General features: G+C 35.2%; 3 protein-coding genes across 5 annotated transcripts in view; 1 reads left to right on the forward strand and 2 right to left on the reverse strand.

The window, feature by feature from the left end:
* The window catches only part of LOC114754966 (protein FORGETTER 1), an 18,173-nt gene extending 9,175 nt beyond the window's left edge, over window positions 1–8,998 (forward strand). For both annotated transcript variants that reach the window (XM_028943823.1, XM_028943824.1), the window contains 16 exons: window positions 258–351; window positions 3,081–3,178; window positions 3,256–3,391; window positions 3,566–3,672; window positions 4,653–4,748; window positions 4,846–4,933; window positions 5,016–5,136; window positions 5,328–5,439; window positions 5,523–5,646; window positions 5,741–5,818; window positions 5,909–6,027; window positions 6,436–6,489; window positions 6,573–6,675; window positions 7,463–7,591; window positions 8,021–8,132; window positions 8,530–8,998. In XM_028943823.1, the coding sequence (XP_028799656.1) occupies window positions 258–351; window positions 3,081–3,178; window positions 3,256–3,391; window positions 3,566–3,672; window positions 4,653–4,748; window positions 4,846–4,933; window positions 5,016–5,136; window positions 5,328–5,439; window positions 5,523–5,646; window positions 5,741–5,818; window positions 5,909–6,027; window positions 6,436–6,489; window positions 6,573–6,675; window positions 7,463–7,591; window positions 8,021–8,132; window positions 8,530–8,561 (1,603 nt within the window). In that variant the 3' untranslated portion in view covers window positions 8,562–8,998. The remainder of the gene's footprint in view (window positions 1–257; window positions 352–3,080; window positions 3,179–3,255; window positions 3,392–3,565; window positions 3,673–4,652; window positions 4,749–4,845; window positions 4,934–5,015; window positions 5,137–5,327; window positions 5,440–5,522; window positions 5,647–5,740; window positions 5,819–5,908; window positions 6,028–6,435; window positions 6,490–6,572; window positions 6,676–7,462; window positions 7,592–8,020; window positions 8,133–8,529) is intronic.
* Window positions 8,937–11,627, reverse strand: LOC114754970 (metacaspase-5). The gene is made up of 2 exons (XM_028943832.1): window positions 11,071–11,627; window positions 8,937–10,040 (listed from the first exon to the last, which is right to left on the reverse strand). Exons 1-2 carry the CDS (start codon window positions 11,414–11,416, stop codon window positions 9,127–9,129), a joined length of 1,260 nt encoding a protein of 419 aa, XP_028799665.1. The 5' UTR covers window positions 11,417–11,627; the 3' UTR covers window positions 8,937–9,126.
* An 892-nt stretch (window positions 11,628–12,519) lies between these two features.
* LOC114754971 (peroxidase 7-like) lies at window positions 12,520–15,226 on the reverse strand. 2 transcript variants are annotated; one of them, XM_028943833.1, is made up of 3 exons: window positions 15,149–15,226; window positions 13,809–14,131; window positions 12,520–13,492 (listed from the first exon to the last, which is right to left on the reverse strand). In XM_028943833.1, exons 2-3 carry the CDS (start codon window positions 14,055–14,057, stop codon window positions 12,743–12,745), a joined length of 999 nt encoding a protein of 332 aa, XP_028799666.1. In that variant the 5' UTR covers window positions 14,058–14,131; window positions 15,149–15,226; the 3' UTR covers window positions 12,520–12,742. The 2 variants fall into 2 exon arrangements, with proteins under 2 accessions (XP_028799666.1, XP_028799668.1); XM_028943835.1 differs by having other exon boundaries at window positions 13,809–14,124; window positions 15,149–15,219.
* Window positions 15,227–24,757: the final 9,531 nt, after the last annotated feature.

The following is a 24,757-nucleotide window of genomic DNA, read 5'->3' on the forward strand; positions in this document are numbered from 1 at the left end:
GATTAGCATCTCATAAGTGGCAATGCTTTATTTGCCTATCAAACTGCCTGTTTCTATATGTTTGGTCAATGCACAAAATCAAAGGTGCACCACAATTACAGATGAATTTCTTCTTGAGTTCAAGTAATGGTATCAAATATCTTTATATTCTGATACTGTTCACAACGATTAAATCACAAGGCATTGCGTTGACTAAAAGATGAAAAAGGTAGACAAGAGAAACGAGACAATGATTGATGCATTATGAATTTATACAGGTACGATGCAGCTTTGGAGCGTAAGACAAAAATTATAGAGATTATCCGTTCATTGGATCTTCCAAATAATCCCCTGGATGATATTACTGATCAGGTAGACATTGCGTGTTGATTGATTGACTGACTGACTTCTTGCTTTGCAGAACATGTTTAATCTTATATCCACCTTCCTCTCAGAATGCACTACTTCCTTTTCTTGGGCATTTGTTTTGATACAGTTATTGTCCAAAAGAATTGCATATCAAAGCCTAATTATTGGTCATTGGCAACCCTGTAAGTTAGAAAATAGCAAAGAGCATTTACTTAAAATATACTTGCTGAAGCATGTTCACAATTATGCACCATGAGCAGCTTTCCGGATTTCCAGCTTATGTATTGAGGCTTGTGGGCCAAGACGGATCCAAACACTGAATGTTCGGGTGGTTAGGAATGATATAGATATATGCTGGCTTTCTGTTTGTTGTGGAGAAACTAAATTGCCTTGTTTATACTTAGAGTTTGGACCATTGGGCATGTTGAAAGGTTGACTTAATAATTCTAGAATAAAGCAAGTGGTGTCGTTCATGTTATTATTTGTTTTTTCCTAGTTTAAACAACTGCAGATTGTTGCATTTGGAGTGGAAGTTATCTGCCTTTCTTGTACTAACTGTTTTATCCATGTATGCTGGCAAAATAAATTATTGTTGATGATGCATATGTTGATGATCGGGCAACTACTTTTGTTCTAATATTTGTGATTGAATGATAGAGTTTGTGTTTGAAGATAACATTCTTTGTCTTCATATTCGTGGCTATGTTTCATGCTATCATCTACACTTTTGTGCATCAAACTGGATAAGAATAGGCTTCCGTTAGTGATTAATATGGTTAAATTTGATTGTTCGATATGCAGATGGGTGGCGAGTGTCAATATTTTGCTAAGTTTTTTTTTTCCTCTCCTCTTCTGTAATAAAATTTCTTCTATTAAACAGATAAATATATTACTTGGTGTGGATAACTTGCTCATCAGCTAGCTGTGATCTGCTCATAATGTGGATCGTTTTTTAATTTGAGGAAAATGTTGGCTGAGAGCTTTGTGAGCTCAGTCGCATAGTATATTTCATTCAGCTAGGGTTTCTTAAATACATAACAATGAGGCAACAAGCCTTCCTGCTAGCGGAAAATCTCCAAGAATTTGATTGAGAAAATCACATCTATGTAAATTTGTATAACCCGATTTTATTCTACTAACTACTCATAAAATACAATGAATACTAACAAACAGATAAAAGGGCCGAGCCCAACAAACTAACCAAAAAGAAACCAAAGGAGATAAATAATAAATAGATCATAACAAAAAAGAAGAACGTTTGCCACTTCCAAATAGAAGTTAATAATTCCCAACTTGCTACTTAGTTCTCAAAAACTATGAGAATAACATTTGCCACTTCTAACACCGCCTCAAGTTATTGAGTAGATGTTAATCATTCCCAAATTGTCACTTAGTTCTTGAAAAATCTTCATTGTTTACTATAACAGCTGTTTGGCTGTTTGTCGGTGCATATGACACTTCTATAATGCTAGAGTTCATCTTTTCCTTGATAGAATTTCTGTCTTTCTCCACGTGCTTTGTCCTATCATGATGGATCTGATTTTTGTCTATTTCAATGGTTGCCACATCATCACACAGAAGCTTCATAGGCCCTTCAAACTTGATTTTTAATTCTGCAGCAATCTGGATAGCCACATAATAGCCTCAAATACCAAGTGCTAATGCATGGAATTAGCTCCTGCACTGCTACATGCTACCACTTGTTGTTTCTTACTCCTCCAAGTCACTAAATTTCCCCACAGATAAGTATGAAACCCAGTGGTAGAGCATCTGTCAGTGATGAAACCTCTCCAATCAGCATCAACATATGCTTATATACTCCTCTGGATTCCTTATCTGAAGTAGAGTCCCTGCTCAGAGCAAATTCTGATACCTCAGTTCTGTACACTGCTTCCAAATGCTTTTCACTTGGATCGTTCAAGAACCAACTTTTTCCCCCAGAGTGAGAGCTGACTAACTACATGTACTGGAATGGAAATAGCTAGTCTCGTATGAGAGAGTATATCAGCTTCCCTACCCGTTTTTGGTTCATTTATTTGTTGGCGGGAACCAAATCTTCCTTCAATTCAAATTTGCAGCAGAATTCCGTTGGTGTTTGAACAATTTTGCAGCCCAACACTCTGGTTGCCTTCAGCAGATCTAATGTATGGAGCCAAAACTAACTACCCTCCCTAACACTAGTTGTAAATGCTGCAACTCACTAGGAAAAATGTCTACATTCTTCGCAGCAAAATCTTCAAGAACAATTCCTTATCCTCATTTTGCAGAATAAACACGTCTCTTTATTCTTGGTTAGAGAGGAATTTATTGATGAGAAGAGAAAACAATACAGTAATCGAGGGCAAGTAATAATCCCAAAACCAAGGGGAGAAAATATAAACAATTTAGCTTAGAAGACACGTCCAGAGCATCTGTAAGTCCACAAGTGGTGGCCTCCCTACAAAAACCATTAGGTGCTACCTACAGGGAGGATGTAATAATAATTTTATTCTAAACACTTATCTTGCGTTTTGCATTAACAGAAGAAACCACAATCCTGCAGAAACAAGAAATGTCTGTTATTATCTCGTGCTGTAATCTTTTTTCATTGCTTCCAAACACCCTAGCTACTGTCTACAGATTGGGGAGATAGGATAGATTTCTGTTGAAATGATGCAGATTAGTGGATTGGTTGTTAAATTGATGTTATCTATTTCTCCCCTCTGGTTGCTATAATTGTATTAAATATGCAGCTAGGAGGACCTGACAAAGTTGCAGAAATTACAGGAAGGAGAGGCATGCTTGTGAGGGCCCCTAGTGGGAAAGGTGTTACCTATCAAGCTCGAAATACGTGAGTTGTGGCCTGTTTTCCTATTCTACTTATAAAGTAGATTTAGTAATAACTAAATTGCCACTTAATTCTATTAGAAAGGATGTTACAATGGAGATGGTCAACATGCACGAGAAGCAGCTCTTTATGGATGGTAAGAAGTTAGTTGCTATTATATCTGAAGCTGGATCTGCTGGTGTTTCATTGCAGGCAGATAAAAGAGCCATAAATCAGGTACATCAAACTAATTGGAAAATGTTTTCATCTCATTTATTGGTGGCTTTGTTTGCCCTTTTGTTCTGATGTTACAGACATCTTAATCTCAACTGGACTTTAGATATTACTCTAATTCTTCATTGGTTGTTCTGGATTCACACTCTGGGTTCTTTCTTTGCCTTCGAATGACAGAAAAGAAGAGTTCATCTAACTCTAGAACTTCCATGGAGTGCTGATCGTGCAATTCAGCAGTTTGGAAGAACTCACAGGTCGAATCAAGCTTCGGCCCCAGAGTACAGGTTATTTGGCACTATGGATTTAGATAAATTTTGTAGTTGTTCACTTTATATACCCATGCACATACATAAATAACTGTAGTAAGTACAAACATTGAGGGAGTATGCTTAAATAGTTCATTGTTTTGGGGCCTGTAATTATCACTTTTTAAGAGGACTAGTGAAGCATGGGTTCACATGCTTTCAATACGCATGGGCCAGCTTGAATGATAGATATGATAAGTTTATGAAAAATTGTAAAGCTCCTTCGAGGATTTAGGATTCTGTAAAAAGGATTAGTGCTACCAACTTGGTGCGTGTGAGAATACCCATAGAGGTTTGCTCTTGGTAAATTCTTTTAGTGTTTGAGAAGTTCAGAAACATAGAGATTCAATTTTACGTTGTCTGGTGTGCTGGTTTTTGTGATTTAATCTATTTTTGATGTTTGGAAAGATGGTCTGTTCTACTGTTTTGGGTTTGTTGATGACTAGATATTTAAGGTTTGGCATTTAAAGGATGGGCTGAGTCTGGATGAGTTTTGCAATGTTCTCTTTGCTGTGTTTTTTGTGATAAACAGGGTTTAAAGGCTTTAAATGCACAGACGTATTTGTTTGCTTCCTTTGGTGCTTGGTTTCCTGATATTTCCATGGTGTCAGTATTTCCTTAACACATGATTTCGATGTTGCCTTCAATGTTTTTAGAAAAAGGAAGGGGAGAATGTCATTGAATTGTCTCCTTAAGTTGCTTGTCTTGCTGTACTCCATGTTCGTGTGTGTCTTATGTTTATACAGATATTTGGCGCCTAAGAAATGTTAGCTGTCTGGATTGGGCTAAAGATTTTTGTTGTAAATTGTAACCTAGTCACATGAGAATTTTTAAAAACTAAGAAAATATATAAGCACCGTGGGGCTGATTTAAAATGATCACCATGAAACTTGTCACTGGAGCTCTAGCCTGATGCAGCGCCTGTCTTACCTACCTTAGACGTTGCATATCCTCTGCAGGTTACTCTTTACTAATCTTGGAGGAGAAAGGCGGTTTGCATCAATTGTTGCCAAGAGATTAGAATCTCTTGGTGCTCTGACTCAAGGGGACCGCAGGTAAGTTGGGTTCTTCTATCTTCTGTTTATGAGCTGACACGAATGATTCTTGGCGTATTTTGTGATGTTCCTCACTATATGGATGGATCTGATACAGGGCTGGACCTTCCTTGAGTGCGTACAATTATGACAGTGCTTATGGAAAGAGAGCTCTAGTGATTATGTACAAAGGAATAATGGAGCAGGTTTCATGATTTCTTAGCAAATGAAGAATCTGCATATTGGTAGATTGGCTTAAGTGCATAAACTGACAAAAATTGTTTTCAGGATCCTCTGCCTGTTGTACCACCAGGATGCATTTCTGACAGACCAGACACAATTCAGGACTTTATTATTAAAGCAAAAGCTGCTCTTGTGTCTGTTGGAATAGTTAGGGACACGACGCTTGGTAATCCTCTTTTTTTCCTCAATCTTGTTCCCCTCGTTTGTCATGCTGTTATGTTGAATGATTCTAAAATAATTGAATATTTTCCAACTAGCTCATGGATGGTTGTTGATTGCAGGAGTATATTTTTTGATGCCACATTACATTCATAGTCATCTAATCGTAATTCAACCTTCTGCTTTCTATGTTTGTAGGCAATGGTAGAGATTTTGGAAAGTTATCTGGCCGTATTATTGATTCTGATATGCATGATGTGGGCCGATTCCTCAACCGGCTTTTGGGACTACCTCCTGAGATTCAGAATAGGTCTGCCTTCTGTGTATTAAGAAATATAATGCTTTTACTCTTATTGTCTGGTTCAACTGTCTAAAAAAATGCTATATTAACAGGCTGTTTGAGTTATTTGTGAGTATCTTGGATCTTCTTGTTCAGAATGCTCGTATTGAAGGTAACCTTGATACTGGCATTCTTGACTTGAGAGCTAATGTTGTTGAACTGCAAGGGGCTCCAAAGGTTTGCTGTGCTAGACTTCTTTCATCCACTCATGTTATTAGTTGAGTCTTTTCTATTACTAACATGGAGAAGGGGTTGGGGCTATCACTTGCAGACAGTCCATGTTGATAATCTCACTGGAGCTTCAACGGTTCTCTTTACATTTATCTTGGATCGTGGGGTCACATGGGAGGTGCTTGTTCCTATCAACATGATCCAAATAATGTGATGCTTTACTGGGATAAATTTATCTTTCTTATTTGTTTCTTATTTTTAATGTCAGACTGCAAGTACCATGCTGAATGAAAAGCAAAAGGATGGGCTCGGTTCAGTTAATGATGGCTTCTATGAATCCAAGAGGGAATGGTTGGGACGACGTCATTTCATTTTGGCGTTTGAAAGGTCTTTTCATATCTGTTATTTTAATTCATTTTTACCTATTTTGAACCCTTGTGGAGTTTATTTAGATAAGAAGTATCTTTGCCCTTTGGTTAAGGTGGGGGACAAGAATGAAGCACGTGAGCTGTTGTTATAGGTTTAGTAATCATTTTGACTAGAATCAAAAGAAATTTTTCCATTTGATTTGTCCACAATTCTGTATGAAATTATTTGTCAAATCAGGTATTGATTTAAATGTTAGATTAAACCATCTTGATGTTATTTTGAATTCTTCCTTTCATCTGCTCTCTCCCTCTCTAGCAATGTTGTCTTTGTTAATGCACCTAATTCACCCCCATCCTTTGCATCGCACATAAAACATGGAGGACCTCCGTAGTGATGGTGTTATTTTTGTTGTTTATTATCTTCCAGTTCCACTTCCGGGATGCATAAGATAGTTCGTCCCCCAGTTGGAGAGTCACATCGGTATGGATTTAATAGCCATCTAGTCTTCTTAAGCCTTTTAGGTTGATTGTTCGTTCACCCTTGTTATTTTCTACTGATGCCAGGGAGATGAACCTGACAGAATTGAAGAGTAAATATAGAAAAGTCTCATCCTTAGAGAAGGCTCAAGCTGGTTGGAAAGAAGAATATGAAGTTTCATCAAAACAGGTATGTTCCTTCAGTAATAATTTCAATAAGATTACGAGTTTCTCCGTCATTTTTAAATCATAGGTTTAATACACATCCAAATCGAAAAATTGATAATTGGACAACTTTTATTTATTATGCCAGTCGTCTTAAGGAAATTAATTTATAACAATATACCTTTCTGTAAACTGTATTTAGTAATTCTCCCGTTTCTAGGAGAATTGCTGTAAGGTCCCAAGGAAAGAAGATAATTACTACAAAGTTTCATGACAACTGAACAGTTTGTAATGACAAATTCCAGTGTAGGAAATGACAACATTTTTCAAGTGTTCATCTATCATCGGGATTTTTTAGTAATTATCTTCCTTTCTTAGGACCTCACAGTAATTCTTTCATTTCTTTTTCCTTTTTTCATAATTGGAATTTTCGTGAAAACACAATCAAGAGGAAGCAAATACGTTTGAATTAATGCAGTAGGTGATAAGTTATTTGTATGTCTCTTCCATTGTGGTGTGTTCGTCTATGTGTGAATCCATTGCTGTGTCTTTGTGGTGCAATTCGATCATGGGTTGATTAATGATCTTTTTAAACTTTGCATTGGTGGACCTTGATCATGCTGTATATGAGCCTGCGAGTTAACTTGCCATTGCTTGTGTTTTCAATCTGTAGCATCAGCTATCTGAACATAGATATTCCAGCGTGCAAGTCCATTACTAGCTACATTAACTCCCTTTTAGACTTTAGGTGAACAAATATGAGGTTTTGATGGCTCTACATTATCTTACATTTTTTTCATCTCTCTTGGCAGTGTATGCATGGTCCCAATTGTAAGCTTGGCAAATTCTGTACAGTTGGCAGAAGACTGCAGGAAGTAAATGTCTTAGGCGGTCTCATTCTTCCAGTCTGGGGAGCTATAGAGAAGGCCTTATCTAATCAGGTAACTTAGCCGGCATATAACATAGCAGGATCTGAAACTTCTAGTGATAAAAATTGTGTTACCATTTTGAGATGGTGATTTAATTGTGTGGAGTTCTCGAATAACTAGGTTGATTGGGAAAAATAAGTGTTAAACGGCTTTGATAACCATATAAGATTAACATATTATAGTACCCTCTAAACTAGTTCCTTCTTTCCTGAAAGACGTCCAATGTGAATGGTCCTGGTGGTTCAATGAATCATCGAGGAATTATGAAATGCTTCTGACCTTTTTTTTTTTTGGGGGGGGGGGGGGGTAACGGAGATGCTTCTGACTTTATCCGTGACTGATTAGATGTCTTTCTAGTAGTCATTACTTTCAAGTATTATTTCTTTTTAAGATATTTCTCATGATGAAATTACTCAAGAGCACATTTAACCATCTTTACAGGCCCGCCTAAGCCATAGGAGGTTACGTGTTGTACGTATTGAAACTACTACAGATAACCAACGTATAGTTGGTCTTCTTGTTCCTAATGCAGCCGTTGAAGCTGTGCTTCAAGGTTCTCTCTCTCTCTCTCTCTCGTGTGTGTGTGGCTGGCTTGCAGCGTTAGTTGCTCATGTATAAGACAGAAAATGAGATATTTGTGTGTTTAATGTATACGGTAGTGTTTGTTTTAGATCAAACTGAAATCCTGTTTGGTAAGCAAAACCTGGAAACAAATTTTGACTCCAGTGCCTCAAAAATATGAAAAGATAAAGATGATACTGTTCTCTAGTCATGCCCAATTTAGTCTGCTAAAATACATCTTGCATCAGAAACAAAGACTTCGAGCCAAAGTCATATAATCTTCTATTTTTACACTTTTAATATTTTACATTGATGATTTTGATGTTACTCTTTGTCTGTGAAAAGGTGATGTAGAAGCCAATCTAATATTAACTGCTGACACGTCACAGGTTTAGCATGGGTACAAGAAATCGACGATTGACCTAGGACAACATACTTTTGACACCTTTTTAATTTTTCTGGCAAAGAGGCCATTGGTTGCTGCCTTCAGAAAGCTGCTTACATTGTTACAAGCATCTGGAGGTTTGAACTGCAGGAGCACTTTTTGTTTGAAGAAAAGGCTCAACCCTAACGTGCAGGTTTTGTTTGGAGAAATGGACAATTTTTGGAGGGGAGAAGGGCTCATCCTCTGCATCGTGCAATTGAATCGCGCAGTCTCATTTTTTGTGAATTTTTTGAATAGTATCACGCATTTTTGGCATATAATTGCATTTTTGTATATTTGTAAAGGTCTCTGATCAAGTGACAGACAGTAGATGCCTAGGTTGTATCACATGCAGTGGGCAGTCTGAGCCAGTTTGTATCAATCACAATACATTAGCATTGAAATGATATATATGAAGTAAATATTCCCTTGTGGATGACTTATTGTCCCAGACTCAATACATGAGCACATTCAAAAACACTAAAAAAAAAAAAAAACACACACACACACAAAAACACACACCTTATTATGTATCTCTATTTCTTTGCACTGTAAAATTATGTCAGCACACAAAAGGAGCATCAACATCGTGGTCACCGCAATAGAGTCCAGGTTTCTGAGTGAAGCCCTGCCTCTCCAGTATCTCCCTAGCCTTTGTCACAAGCTCATGGTAAGTGACAGCACCATCAGTATCCTCTATTATAGCCTGAATGGCATTGCTAAAAGCTCCATAAGCTTTATCAGAATCTCCAGAAGGGCTTGCATCTGCAGAAGTTTGGTCAGACTGGCAACCGCTCATAAGAATTCCACCAGCCGGAAGGCGGCGACTAGAAGATCCAGCATACACCTCGTGCTTGCTTTCCACACGTGTCTCCAAGGCAGGTTTCGCATATCCCTCATCATTTTCATTCAGGTTTTGTTTGAGAAATTCCTGGGCAAGACTACCCACCATGCCCATAATCCCACCACCCTGTTCACCTTCAGCACTACCATGTTGGAGTTTGGTAAACACAATGTTCATGAATTTCTTCACTTTCGGGCTAGCATCTTCCCCAAACGCATCGAACAGAGCAGGTCTCAGCTTCCCCACAGCTATATCATCTTTCCCAGTTTTCTGCTTCAGGATGTCAACGAGAGTTGAGAGAGGGAGAGACCTACTCTTCACGTAGCCATAATCACTCTCACGTGAAACTACAAAATCTCTTTCTTCCTCATCATCTCCGTTCCTGAGGTGGTGCCGTAGTGCTGAAGGGATGTGAATGCCACGAGACTCAATGGCATCTTCCACTTTTTGTTTAACAAAGCTTCTGAACCCAAAACCTGAGCCTGAATCATGCTCACCTTCTCCCCCTCCTGTGCTTTCTCCTATCTGTTCCTTGGTTTCTTCAATGAGGCCACCACTGTGGCAAGAATCTGATACAATTGTGAGCTTACAGCCTCTAGGCACCTTGTCCACAAATTCCTTGAAATCATCATCTGTTTACACGTAAAGCATGTTAGGATTGTTTCCAGCAAGAAGCATGGCAGCACAAGAAATTGCACAGGAAAATTCCCAATTTCTTTTTTTTTTTTTTTTTTTTGGGAATCTGCATATTTCGACAAAAAGCATGAGCAGTATGTTGGTCTCCCAATTTGCAAAACCCCGCTCCCATTTGTGAAAACTGTTTCCTGAAAGCGATACAAAACCTAGTTTTGGGTTAATATTCCATTTTGCAGGAGTCAGTTTTGAACTTCCCAAACAAATGCATATAATAACTGGGTTTTGTCAGAGTCAAATTGGGCCAAATAACTGGTACCCTAACACAGTTTTCCTGAACTACAAAATATTGGAGGATGAACTTCTAACGTGATATTAGTTCCCACATAATGGATCCAACTCAAATGAAAATGAGGTTGAATAAGAAATTCCCTGAATTTATTGGGATCTCAAGTGTCATTCAATCAAACTTTACGTTGGCTAATCAAATTTCAGGAAGATAGAAAATTTTTCTGTACCGTAATATCCAGGCGCCCTACGTAGAAAATTTTTCTGTACCGTAATATCCAGGCGCCCTACCTAGGTAGAAGTAACATCGACCAATGGGCAATAGTTCACTTTAGTGCCAACAAAAGATGATGTGGTTGGCTACGTCATAGATACCTATCGAATGTCCTAAAAATATTCAGAATTTCAGATTCATCCTAAAAAGAAGACGCTAACTTTACTATTAGTTTCTAGATCACAAGACATTCTGGATCCAGATTCCCAGAACAAAGGAATTCTTGTGTAACGTCATTAGTGTTAGTGATTGTATATCTTTAGAATAATACTTCGATCATTCTCTAACTCGAAGTGGTTTTACATGAAGCTTCCCAATGAAGATCTAGAGCGAGAAGAGGAGAAAAACAATTTATAATATCAAATCAACTTGACAAAATGAAACGCAATAATAAGATAAGGCAAAAGAATATATGGGGAAAAAAAGAAGAAGATAAAATCCGAGGACAAAAAGTTGAGAGAGTGGACCAGTGATCAGATTCATGTCGCACGGAACAATGCACTCGTCGTAGCCAGTGTCGTCGTCCTCGCCGGTCTCGGCGGGGAGGCGCGTACCGTGACCGCTGTAGTGCACGAACAGGACGTCTCCTGGCTCAGCGGAGCGCACGAGCCTCGTGAGAGCCGATCGGATGTTCTTTCCGGTGGGCTGGGTGAAAGAGTCATCGGTGTCGATCAAGACGGTGATGTCGTTCTCGGAGAAACCGTATCGCTGGATCAGGCACTTGTGCATCCTCCATACATCGTTGATGCAACCTCTGAGCTCCGCCTTGGTTCCTGGATAATTGATCCCGATCAGCACAGCCTTCTTCGCCATAGCCACTCACTCCGTCTCTCCCTCCCTCTGCTTTGATCTAAAAGGTGAGTGATTTTTTTCTCTTTTAGCTTTGTGATTGAACGATCTGTCTCCTTTTAGCAATCGTTTTGCTTTTATGATATGGATTTATCTATCCATCTCTCTACCGTCCGCCCAATGATTTGATCTGATGGGTGATCAACTGATCATGCAGCGTGAGATTAGCCCAGCATTTATTGCTTGTCTATACACCAATGCAAGACGTAATTGACGGTCCCTGTAAACGTTGATCCAATCTCTGTTTTTTTTAATATTATATATATTTTATTATAATAGAATGGGGGTAAGTGCTTATAAGAAACAGGTCTAATAGATTATACAAAATCCTTGGTCAATTTATTGTTACTTGTTACGTCTTACGTCCAGTTGTCTGCTGAAAAAATTGTATAGAGTCGAGAAATATGTTTGCGCACACTACTAACATACTAGCTTAAATTAAAATTAGTTGATTAATTTGAGTATATTAAAAAAATTAATTAAGTTAATAAATAGGTGTTATCTTTTTTAAAATACTTTTACTAATAATGTGTATTAGTAAAATCTTTAACTTGTACAACTACTACGAAAGTTACCTTGAAAAAAACTAATAAATATAAAAAACAAAGTAAATTGAAATCTTATATTTAGAATCAAATTGAATCTCTTATATTAAGGATCGGAAGTAGTATACTTGAAAGAATTGGTCCAAACAGAATAATAGGAAAAACAAAAGAAGAAGAAGAAGAAAAAATTTGGAAAGAAAGAAATAAGGGCTCTAGTTTAACTTTATGTCAAACTATTATTTACATTTGCTTGGATCTGCATTAATAGAGACAAAAAATGGCACTTGTATCAAAACGTGAAAGAGAAGATTAAGCTTGAAACAGCATTATAGTAATTGATAAACATGTCGTTATATGAAAAGGAACTTTGAGTTACATGGTTGAGGTGAATCCAAATAAGACCTTAAAAATAAAGTAAAAGGAGCTGATAAATTATAACATTGACTTTCTCAGAACTTTTGATTGGCAATGTCTTCTTTTGAAGGTAGTGGGAGGCTTTGAGGGGTTTGTATGATCATTCTGTTGCATATAAATTAGCCCATAGTTTGACTATTTCACTTCATTATAATCACAAACTACGCTCACATCAAATTTCATGAAGTTGAAACAAACATCTACACAATGACTCATTAATTCTTCGCAAAACTCCAATACAGAATGATTTTAAAAAATAACTCCAAGTAATATCCCAAATGTTAAAATAGATGAATTTAGCTCTTCATAAATTCATAGGTAGACAATTTTATCAAACAGGATTGACATAGTTGCAGTTGGTTCTGATTTCACCTTCATGTGGCCTGGTTAAAACATGAACATTCCCAAGCTTCACCATGGAAGCTGCAAACTGGCTACTGAAAAGGAAAGGTTGGGTTGCAAATGCTTGAACAAAAGGACCAGTCCTTGAATCTGAATACAATAACTGATCTGTCGACAACAAACCCACCTTCCTCAAAAGATTTGTGTAGTAAACATTGTCAAAAGTCCTTGGAGTTATGGCATCCAGGTGCACCAAATCTGTCTCTCTTTTGCATCTTCTCTTAAGCATTTTCAGGTAATATACGTTCAATGAAGGGTCAGGTTTTCCAGTCCCATTGAAGTTATAAACCCTATTCATGAAGGAGTTGCATGTGCTTCTTCCTATAGTGTGGGAACCAGAGAGAGAGACCAAGTCAAGTATGTCTAGGCCTAACTCTTGGAAGAAGTGAAGAAGGGCTGTGATGTTTTCATGGCCTTGAGGGACCAAGCTGGCTTCTCTGGCTATGGAGATTCTGCCATCTTTACGGCCAAATGGGACTTCCCAGAATGGCCCTCCTGCTAAAATGGTGGCATCCCTTGCAGCAGCAGTGAGAATGTCTGCACAAGACACAGTTTTAGGGCATTTTCTCTCTACTTCTGCTTTGATATCATCTATCACTTGAAATCCTCTTAGGGTCCTGCTCTCATGAGTTGCCCTCTCACCGTTTGTATGGTTGAGCAGAATCGATGCATCGCATCCCTGCTCTCATAATATGTTAGAGGTGAATCCAAAGGAAATATATAAACTTGTTAGAAATAAATACACCAATAATGTACTTGGAATCTCATGAAACTTGGTGGTAGGGGATACTAAGTCCCCACAGTGAGGATAGTTAAGTGGATTGGTTCTCCACTTCCACTTCCACTTCCACTTCAACAATTAGCTTTTCATATAGGATTCCTCATCCCACTTCTGTAGCCATAACCCATTAGAATTAGAATCACATTGGGACTTTAACTTAGAAAACGGTCTCACAGAGAGAGAGAGAGAGAGAGAGAGAGAGAGTTGAGATTACCCTAACGGCACAGTCATGGAAATGAAGGGGAATGATGGCGGGAGCCAAGGTGGGGTCCTTTTTAAACCAAGCTGTGACCTTCTGGTTGATAATGGCTTCAGCGTCAGGGCATGTTGTGTGATAGTGACCAGTGGAAAGCAATGCTTCAGGTGGGAAGGAATTCACTGACTTCTTCCCCAAATTTGCTTCTGCTTCTAAACAACAAGTGGTGATCAGAAGCAAAACCACAGAAACATAGCGGGGCTTCATGTTTTTGCTTGCAATGCCAGATATTATTTTGTTGGTACGTTACATGGAGATGTCGCGTGTTTAAAACCTGAAAGCTAAACCAAACGTGGTGGTCACTCTCTTTGCTACCATCCTGACATGCCAACACGTGGATTGGGCTTTGCCCGTTTCAGAACAGAAAGCAAGTAATAAATAATTCAAATCCCCAGGAGAAGATGAAGCTTATTAGAAATATTTTATCAGTTTGATGGGAAGGCTTTCCTGGTTCAGAGCTAAGCAAGGAACGAGGCATCTTGGGACAGCTAGCAATGATTTAAAGTCAACCACGAGCTTTACACAATTTAAAAATAATTGCGGTAACAATTTTATAATGTGTTTCGGCCAAAAAAAAAAAAACCAATTTTCTAATTGGTCACCAACGAATACTATTGAGAATGATATTCTAATTTCTAACCCTCCTAAGAAAAGAAAATGGAGATTTTCATACAAAAATGGTGATCCGTAGTTATATGTCTCAAGACTATGGGTATCTTTGGGCCAGATTATGATGAAACCCACGCAATCTTTAGGTGTTTTCTTTTAATGCAAAATCTAAATTCTTTTTTTTCCCCCCCCCAAACACCAAAAACAATTTAGATTTGCAAAATCTACATTCATTCTGTGAGGCAGTGGCCCAAATTCAAAAACAAATTCCAAGTGTCAACTACCAACTATTTTAATACTAATAAGGTTGGATCTAATCGGAAAACTAGTCCTGACAAATTAAAATTCGAATGGCACTATCCGCGTGCATTAGACGCCAAAACATGAGAATTTCATCCCCTTAAGCCATCATAACTTAACTGAACCCAAACTCCCATATCACGTCAGACAATTAAAAGCCCGAAAAATTTGAAGTTTCTTTTCAGTATGAACTTCAATTTATACACATAAACAATGTACAACAGCAACAATAACAAGAACCAAAGCTGCAAACCTTTTCGATCCCAAAAGTACCATCCAAAAGAACAGACAGAAAAAGGTTGAACAGATGGACCGTGCGTATTCACAGAGCAATCACAGACATAAATGCACACCAAAACATAAAATCAAACCCTTCATCAAATTGCAACCTTGGATAACTCGCATCTAAATCTAAGCCTTGCAACAGACAAAACGACCGATCCCTTTACGTGCAGCCCCATCATCGTCTCCAGAAATATCAATCTCCTTCTTCTGCTGCTTATGCTTCTTCTTGGTCTCATCCTTGGGCACTGTAATTTTCAGCACTCCATCCCTCATTGAGGCCTTAATTTCTTCAACCTTCGCATTCTCAGGTAACCTGAATTGCCTCGATATGGTTCCGATGGTTTCTCTCTCCTTGCAATGCCATCTGAGGCTCTTCTTCTCCTCTTTGGTCTCGTCATTGTCTCCTTCTTCTTCTTCTCTCTCCGCGCTGACACAGAGGACTCTGTTTTCATGAACTTCGAGCTTCACATCCTCCTTGGTTAGCCCAGGAAGATCGATTTCGAAGATGTGGGCTTCTCGGGTCTCCCTCCAATCCATCGGGGTGTCTGAATTTTCATTGAGGAAAACTCGAAAAGGCTCGAACAAGTCACTTTGGTTCATCAGGGTTTGGAACAGAGACATTCTTCGTTTTTTTTCCCGTGTTTGGGCTTCTGATGTAAGCAGATTATTTGTGCTCCTTGTTTCTTTTTACTGCTTTTCTGGGAAGATAAGGATGTTTATTTGTGTATTTATATCAAGGGGATGGAAAATGCAAGATACGTGAAATGGCGCCCTCTGGAAAGTTCTGGGATTGAAAGGAATCATCTGATTTTCTCGAGAAAAGTTTACTGTCGCGTCCAGTCTATTCCAGTTCCACTGTGCTTCAATCCTATCTTGGGAAGGAAGAAAAAAAGTGTGGGAGTCAAATGAAAACATATGAGAAGTTTCCAGCAGCTGCGGAATTGGGAACCTTCGGAAGTTTCTTGAATGCAAACTTCTAGAAAAGTAATCATAATCATTTACTTGAAATTATTGTTAATTATATAGACTTTTTTAACCTTAATCAATAATATAAGCTTAAAATTTTTAACTATAAATACATTTAAAGATTAACTGTCCATCACTTAGTGTGATCAAATTTATTGAAGGCAATTGTTTAATAACCAAAAGAAACGTTGACCCTTTTTATCTTTTTATGAGTATGAGCCTCTGATAGCTTTATTGGAAGTTTTCCTTGCCCTCGAGCTATTTTGGGCCTTGTCACGCATTCTTCTATTGTTTTGGTTTTAATTCCTTTGGTCTTTCAAAATGCATAATCATGCCGTTCACGAATTTGCCAAACATATCGATATCATTGTGCTATGACATACTACCTCCGGTCCTTATATATATAATATAATTCAAAATAAATTGCAAGAGATAAGATTGATTTGCTCTAAATCCCACCTGCCAGGCACACATTAATGGATGTTTGCTCTAAATGGAGCCACTGGGTCCTAATCTACTGTTTCCACTGTGTAGGTACTGGGGCATGGACACACACATGCAATCTTATCTAATATGTTCATTTCCTTTTGATTACTTGGTCCAAAGGTTTTAGGAAGTTCATTATTGAATTCCAGGTTGTTGACCTTATTCATTGGATTAATTTGTCTACCACTCTCATGAGTGAAGTCTAGTTTTCAGTAAAATCCTTCATTAAAAAAGTTCATCCTTAGGGTATTTGCTTCAAATATGTTTCTTGAGTTCATAATACTCACCAACACTTCACCACATTCCTATTTGTATAATGGATCCTATTCATATTGGCATACTGGGGATTAATTCCCACGTGCTTGCTTATTAATTTATTTTAGGGTGTGATTATCATCTTCTTTTTCATTAAAATTTTTTTTTCTTTCGAGGTCTGCTTCTTATCTATAAATTACGATAATTTCTTTCCTCTCATGAATTGCTGCTAACTTATATGATTGGATGGAGGTAAAAAGGAAGAGGAGAGTATTAGGAGGAAAAACTTTCAAAAATAATAATTTTTTTAACAATTTTTAAAAGTATTCCCTCATAGTATTTTTTTTCCATCCTCAATTCCCCCCATCTAAACATAGGGGAAAGGTTTTAGCCCAATTGGTTTTTTTTTTTTTATAGTCATGATTGGTTTTGTATCAACTTGACTGAATTGCTAACCTATGAATTAATGAGATGTGACCTATTCTAATATAATTCTTCCAGTTTTTTCCTCAATTTGGCCCAACCCAAGGTAGCCAGATTTTGTTATGACATTGTATAGAGAAGTTGCTCTCTTGTTTTGTTGTGCTTTGCTTGAAACAATGTAACAAATGTTAGCTCCATCTTTATCTTTAGGTAAATTCAGTGCACTTAATCCGATCCATTAGACCTTTGCATAGTTATCCAATTTTTTAACCTGGATACACTTGAAGAATTAATCAACATGACATCATGCTTTTTATTATCCAACCCACATACACATAGAATTTAAAAAAAACGATGAAAAAAATATAATCAACAAATATATATATAGAAATTATGAAAATCATGGTGGCTAAAAAAACTTATAAATATTATAAATATCCTGTTACATTTTATTTAGCTTTCCAACAGGGGAATCTGAAGTGTCCGAACGAGAAGAAACATGGAAAATACAAAAGTCCAACAAAAACATGTGAAAATCATAACCACCTTCGTCCTTCAGGAAACCTCAAAACAAAAATAGTACGAAGTACGAACTTGATAATTTTTTTATATAGAGAGACTATTGTATCTACAGCCGAGAATATGGGTTGGAACCTACGAGCCAACCCGTTAACCCATCATAAAAAAGCGGGTTAGGAACTTAGGATTAGCATTTTGCCAACCTGTCAAGGTGCGGGCTCCTCTAGCCCACACTGCATAACCCGTTACCTTTTTATTTTTAAATTTTTTTACATATATATTTGAAAATTTTCTTCTCTTATTTATATTTCAATTTTCATGTTACATAATACATATGTAAACAAAAAATATTTTTTAAAAATAAGCATACTATATTTATAGCAAAAATTTAATAACTACAATCAAATATAAGACAATATTTATTACGGAAAAAAATGTTTTAGAAAAACATGGTGAATGAACTTTAAAAAAAAAAAGATAAATGCACTTCTAATTTATTAAAAGATAGTGTTTTGCATCAAACATGGCATTATATGAAAAAAATTATAAAATTTATCACTTGATGAGTTGATGTTGAATGTTAATCATGTGAAATATTTGTAATGTATTGTTTTATATTTGTATTGACTATTTTAAATGTGGTTAAACATAATTTATACTTATGATTGCTTTTAAAATTTTAGATCACCATTTATTAATTTAAAAATTAAATAAAAATAAGATTTGAAAATTGAGAATTAAAAAAAAAAAAACAGCGGGTTGGCGAGCTGCTCCAGCCCGCACCACATAACCCGCGGGTTGTGACGGGCTGGCCCGTATTCCCTTGTATCCTACAGATTACGTACATACATAATTTTTTTTTTATACAATGTACATACATAATACTCTTTTGGTTCTTAATATAATATCTATTTAACTAATTTGATTACATTAAGAAAGTTATGTAAGTTAGTTAATTATAAAAAAATATAACATGTTTTTCCTAAAACATCATAATCATCTTCCTTAATATCTTTATTCTCTTTTCTACTTGATTATGGTTGAGGGAGTATTCATAGGAATAATTTATGAAAAATTAATGAATATGAGAAATAAGTCTTATATTTAAGACTAAAATTAACTTACTAATTAGGTCATATATTAAGGACCAGAGAAGTATTAATAATCTTATTCGGATAATTTTCATCAATAAAATTTTTAATGAGAAAATTTTTTCCCAATTTTTCTTATAAATAAACCTAAATATTATCATCATTACATATTCAATTGTGAAATGATAGATAATGTGGGAGTTGTCAATGCAGTTGAAGGGTGTTTTTCTCCTTCCTTATAAGGTGAATTTGTTTTATATAATTCATTTAAATTTACGTGAGACCCAAAAAAAAAGAAAAAGACTGACGTTATATTTTAATGATGAACAATATAACTTACTATGAAATTCATGTGATTGCCCTCTTTTAATACTTTATCCAATTTTAGACGTAAGATTTGAATGGGAGATTTATTTTGGTTTGAATGTAATAAATCAATTCACTGGGTCTCATATGTTAAATAATTACATTAATTGTATATATTAAAATGGATTTTTATTAACAAAGGTATTTTCTGATGCAAATGAATAAACTGAATATTTTCAACAACAACAAAAAAAAACAACACATGCTTATTATGGACAACTAATTTTTATAATTTTTACAAATTAATTATTTAACTCATATATATTTAAAATTGAAGCAAATACCTTATAGTGGCTTGACAAGTGGCAAAGCAAGAAGAAACACAACTTATGAAGCCCAACAACAACATGTGCAAGTTATAAGTTGCCCGTCCTTCAATAAAAAGAAAACCTCAAAAAGGCAAAAAGAAAAAAAAAGGAAAATAGTACAAAGAATAATGGACAACAGGTAATAATGTATAAATTGAGTCCGAACGACTGTGCTCGGGGGCACCTCTCCATTAAAAAAGGGAAAGAATTATTGTAACAAGAGAGAGACAAAGAGAGAGGAAAAACAAAAACAAAATCTTTTTTTTTAACCAAAAAAAAAAACTCATATGTACAAAAGTAGGGTACAAAATAATGGAGGGAACTGTACTTATTTTTTCTTTTGGCTTTTTATTTTCTTTTATTTTTCTTGGATCGTGAACAAACAGCAATGAAAAAAAAATTATTAAAGCAACAAATGTCCTTTTTGTTTTGTGCAAGACAAATCATATATTCCTTCTTCACAACACACTCTCCAATAATTCTAGCCTCATTTCATCTCCATATATAGCCTGCATTTGTTTTTTTTTTTTTTTTAAAATCTTCCATGTAATAATAAAGATTTTTAGCTCTACTTTTTTTTGCCAGAAAAAAAGATTTTAACTTTACACACTATTCATATTTCACTCATCTCCTATCACCTAGCCTTTGATGGGGCATATATTCATTCTATACATGATCTGTTTTTTTACTCATTTTCTTGGAAAAAAATGAGAGAAAAAAATCTCTTATTAATAATTTTGCTGATAAGAATAACCTAAATCAAAGGATTAGTACTCTCTATGTATGAAATTTGCAAAGTACCAGTGCCTCCTATAGGTCCTTTTTATGAATAAAATTATCAATGGGGAATTGTTTCTTAATTTTTCCTTTTGTTTATGTTTTTTAATTGCAGGGTAACTAATTATCCAAATTGTCAAAATAAACTCTGTTTTATTTTTTTCCAAATTTTTTATTTTGATGAAAAATTATATGTATACACACTGCCTGGTTAATATACTAGAAATTAATTTTTAAAAAAAGATTATATTCATGACTAATATCTAGAGAGAAAATAGATTAAGATGGCTTGAATATGCATTTATTGACTTGTTATTTGTGGAAGCTTCGTGAATACCAACACATGGGATTCAGTTTATAATTTTTATTCCAGATATATCTGGCAAATATATATATTTTCAATACTATAAACATAAATTCAAATGGTTGTAGACCGTAATTTACCTTAATAATTACCAAATTTAAAGGGGAAGCCTCTACGAAATGTCCATCATGTGGTTTACAAAATTGATAGCCCCTTTACAAGAATCAAAAGTTTTGGGACAGAATAATTCAAATGGAAGGCTCGAGGAAATGAGAATCATGTGCCTTTTTATCCCCCCAAAAAAAGAAAAATATAAAGGAAGGATCAAAACAAGCAAATTAAATTGACATATCATATTCTGGATTTTTTAAATTTGTCACATATAAAACTATTTTGACACTACTCATTATTAATCACCAATGATTGAAAAAATAAAGGGCCGGTTCATCATAACCACATGGGATGCCTCATTCGTGGGGAAAAAGAATCAACATTAGCCAAACACTAAATATAATTGACAAAAGGTTGTGTAAATCGTGTGGGAAATCTATCCCCCTATACGTACGTAAGAGCCAATAAATAATGAGGGAATCAAAATCACTCATGATAATTGGATCTAAGTGTAGAATGAACTCAATTCTCTTCAAGCAAATAAAATCAATGATTTGGATATTGCATGTGTTAATCAACTTGTAGTATTTTAGCATGAAAGCTGCTATATGAATAATAAGTCGTAGATTTAATCCAACTTGTAACATTAGGTTATTAGTGCCTGCCACTCTAGTTAAAAAAAATTATAAATAAAAAATTACATTAAGAGTCACCCCTCATTGAACTGAGTCTGATGATGATAATCAAATATAATATAATACTATCTTCGGTCCTAAATATAATATTTATTGTGTAGAGTAAATTATACTACCTTCAGTCCTAATTATAAAAGCTAGTTGACTAATTTGAGGAGATTAATAAAATAAGTTAAATTAGTTATTTGTAATAAATATGTATTGTTTTTCCTAAAATATCTTTGCTAATCAAGTGGGCTAGAACTACCATTACTATAAGGATTAATTTGGAAACAAACCTATAAATATGATAGACAAAATGAATTAGAGTCTTATATTTAGAACTAAAATAAAAGTCATATGAGATCTTATATTAAGAACCTGGTAGTATTACAAAATAAATTTTACATTTAGGACTAGAGGTAGTAATACTTATTTCGATCCTCAAGATAGGAGCAGAATTTTTCTTAAGGGTATGTTTGGCTCAATGAGAGGAAGGGGAGGGGAGGGATTTTAATGGAGAGAAGGGGAGGGGAGGGGAGTGGAAGGATTTTAATATCACCTTGTTTGGATTTATAAAAAAAGAGGGGAGGGGAGGGAAAAATATTTTAATATGGACAATTTTGCTCTTATTTTATTTAAGGCGTGGGCATAATAGTCATAATATGACAAAATATAAACATAATGGTCACAACATGACAAAATATGAGCATAATGGTCATAATATGACAAAATATTACCTTTTCCCTCCAAATCCTCCCAATTTTGGAGGGGAGGTTGAGGAGGGGAGGGGAGGGGAAATTTTAAAAAATTTTCCCTCCCCTCCTAAAATTTGTGTGTTGCCAAACAAGGAAAAATGATTAAAATCCCTCCCCTTCCCTCCCCTCCCTTCCAAATCCCTCATACCAAACACACCCTAAAAGGCAGCCTTAATACAAATAATTAAAGGAGACATTAAAAAAATTAACATAATTTTTTTACAAATAATTAAAGGGTAGCTTTAATAAAAACTTGTATCTCTCAACAATTATTTTCCCGAAAGGGAGAGGAAAGATCGTCAGGCAGAGACCTATTGAGATGGTAAATAAGGAAAAGAGGAAAAAAAGAAGAAGAATAATAATACAAGTTGATCCAAGCACGACAGAACAAGAGGGGAATAATGTGTAATAGTGAACGTGTAGGGATAGGATATATAGGGTAGATATTAATAATTTCAAGCTATTATTGTTTGGTCTGCACGGGTACGTTAGTTAATCAAAAATATATAACTACTGGCTATGATCAAAATGTTTTTCGTTTTTTGGGACCACCAACAGACACAAGGAACAATGGAGAGATCAAAATTTAAGGAGGAGGTTTGATTCAACCCATGCATGATTGGTTTGTTCCAAAAAAAAAAAAGGATCTTTGATCTTTTCATTTGCTAATTTTTCTAGCCAATGTTGTTCGATTCAATTTGCTCATTAGGGATTGATAATTTGGTTCCGTGATCATTGTGTAATTTACATTTTGGGAGGTAACTATATTACATCCATTAATCTAATATTATACACTAATTTTTCTTGTCATCCTTACTTTAAACTCATAATCTCTTACTTAAGTCAGAATTTAAGAAAGTGTTTAGTATCAATTAATCAATTGAGCTAAACAACTCTAACAAACTAAATTAAATTGGGCATTATGTTCAGACGAAGGTAACACAAGCTAAGCTAAATTTTATTTCTTTAAAGGTTTTAAAGTTTAAATTTGTCTTAAAAGTTTTTACTCAAAAGTACTGGACACTTGAAAGATTTTTTGGGTGCAAATTTATCTTAAAAATCTAAAATTGTAGCAATATTACCTTCTACTGTTAAAAATATTAATGATCATTATTAGTTTTTTTTAACTATTTTAACAGTTTACGTCAGTTCTCTAAAAGTAGAGATAATAATGTTCTAATTTAAATTTTCAAAGCAAATTTATATCCAAATAGACTTTCGAGTGACCAGCGTTTCTAAGTAAAAATTTATGAAACAAACCTTAACCTTTTCTTTAATATCACGATGAATGAGTATTAAATGTTACAATTTGAACCAAAAAGATTAATGTACACCACCAACTTTCAATCTGTCTAACATAATTGTATTTAAAAAAATGTTGACAAGAACTGATCAATATCAGATTCAGACCATTCCAGTCTCAATGTCTCACGATGGAGATTGTTTTTTCCCCTCATTTTATTTAATTATTTATTTATTTTCTGTGACAGATGGATTTTAGTTTTAGCCAGAAGATATTTCTAAAGAATTAATTTATTCTTTTAAATGGTTTTTTATAAGAAATAATGGGGTGTCACTTTAAAGCAAAGGTTTCACAGTAAATCATATGAAAGGCCCTATGACAACGAAAGCAGACAGTGCAATAACAAGCTTCAGAAATCTGAGAACACGCCAGTTTGGACTTTGGACTACATCCTAATTCATTGGTATTTATTATTATTATTATTATTATTACCGCTACTACTTCTAGAATCAAGTCTATAAACTATTACCTTTGGTTCTGATTTATAAAATCTTGTTTGTAGTCTATAAGCAAGATCTCATAATTAAGAATCAAGTCTATAAACTATTATCACCGGTTCTAATTATAAAATCTCGTTTGTAGTTTACAAACGAGACCTTATAATTAGGATCGGAGATAGTATAATGATTACACCATATATTTGGCTCTCAAGTACGTAATTTTTTGAGGTTTGATTAAACTATCTAGGATTCAGATTTGATTTTGAATATTGTCAGAACTAATTAGAAATAGATATTCCCTTTCCGACATATACGTGATATTTTTCTATGTTGGCTTTTAAAGAAGAGACAAAAATATTCACAAAAATAAAAAACAGAAAAGGAACAAGAAGGGTGTACACCGTAAAGAGCTTTTATGAACTTATTGCTACCACATTTATACTTCATCATTACCAATCTACACTCTTTTCGTCCATTTATTCAGCTAAAGAAGATTAGATATGCAGATAGAAAGTTTTCTTTTTCTGCCCTGACACAGAAAAAGTATTTCAACCAGGGACTTGCAAGATACTTCTAATAAATTAAAATTTACCCAAGACAGAAAAAATTAAGCTTGTAATGAAAAGATACGTGAATATATTAGACATAGCTTTTTAGAGTAAAACTTACTATTAATATGTTTATATCTTTCTTTATGGTTCAGGTCTTATTAAGAAAAATATCTCTCATGACATTGTTTGTTTTGGATCCCAGTGGAGGATTTATTCAGCCAACCTGGAAGGATGAAGAACAATGACATCTTCCATAAGCGTGTGAGTTGTGTCAGTCGATATCAGGACCACCTCGTTGCAGAAACATATGAAGATCAAGATAACTGTATAGTACATAACAAACCAGAAGTGGGACATGAAAATAAGAACAAAAATAAATAA

This window comes from Neltuma alba, unplaced genomic scaffold (genome assembly GCF_004799145.2).
Source record: "Neltuma alba isolate B1F8T4 unplaced genomic scaffold, ASM479914v2 tig00010229_pilon, whole genome shotgun sequence".
NCBI lineage: Eukaryota > Viridiplantae > Streptophyta > Magnoliopsida > Fabales > Fabaceae > Neltuma > Neltuma alba.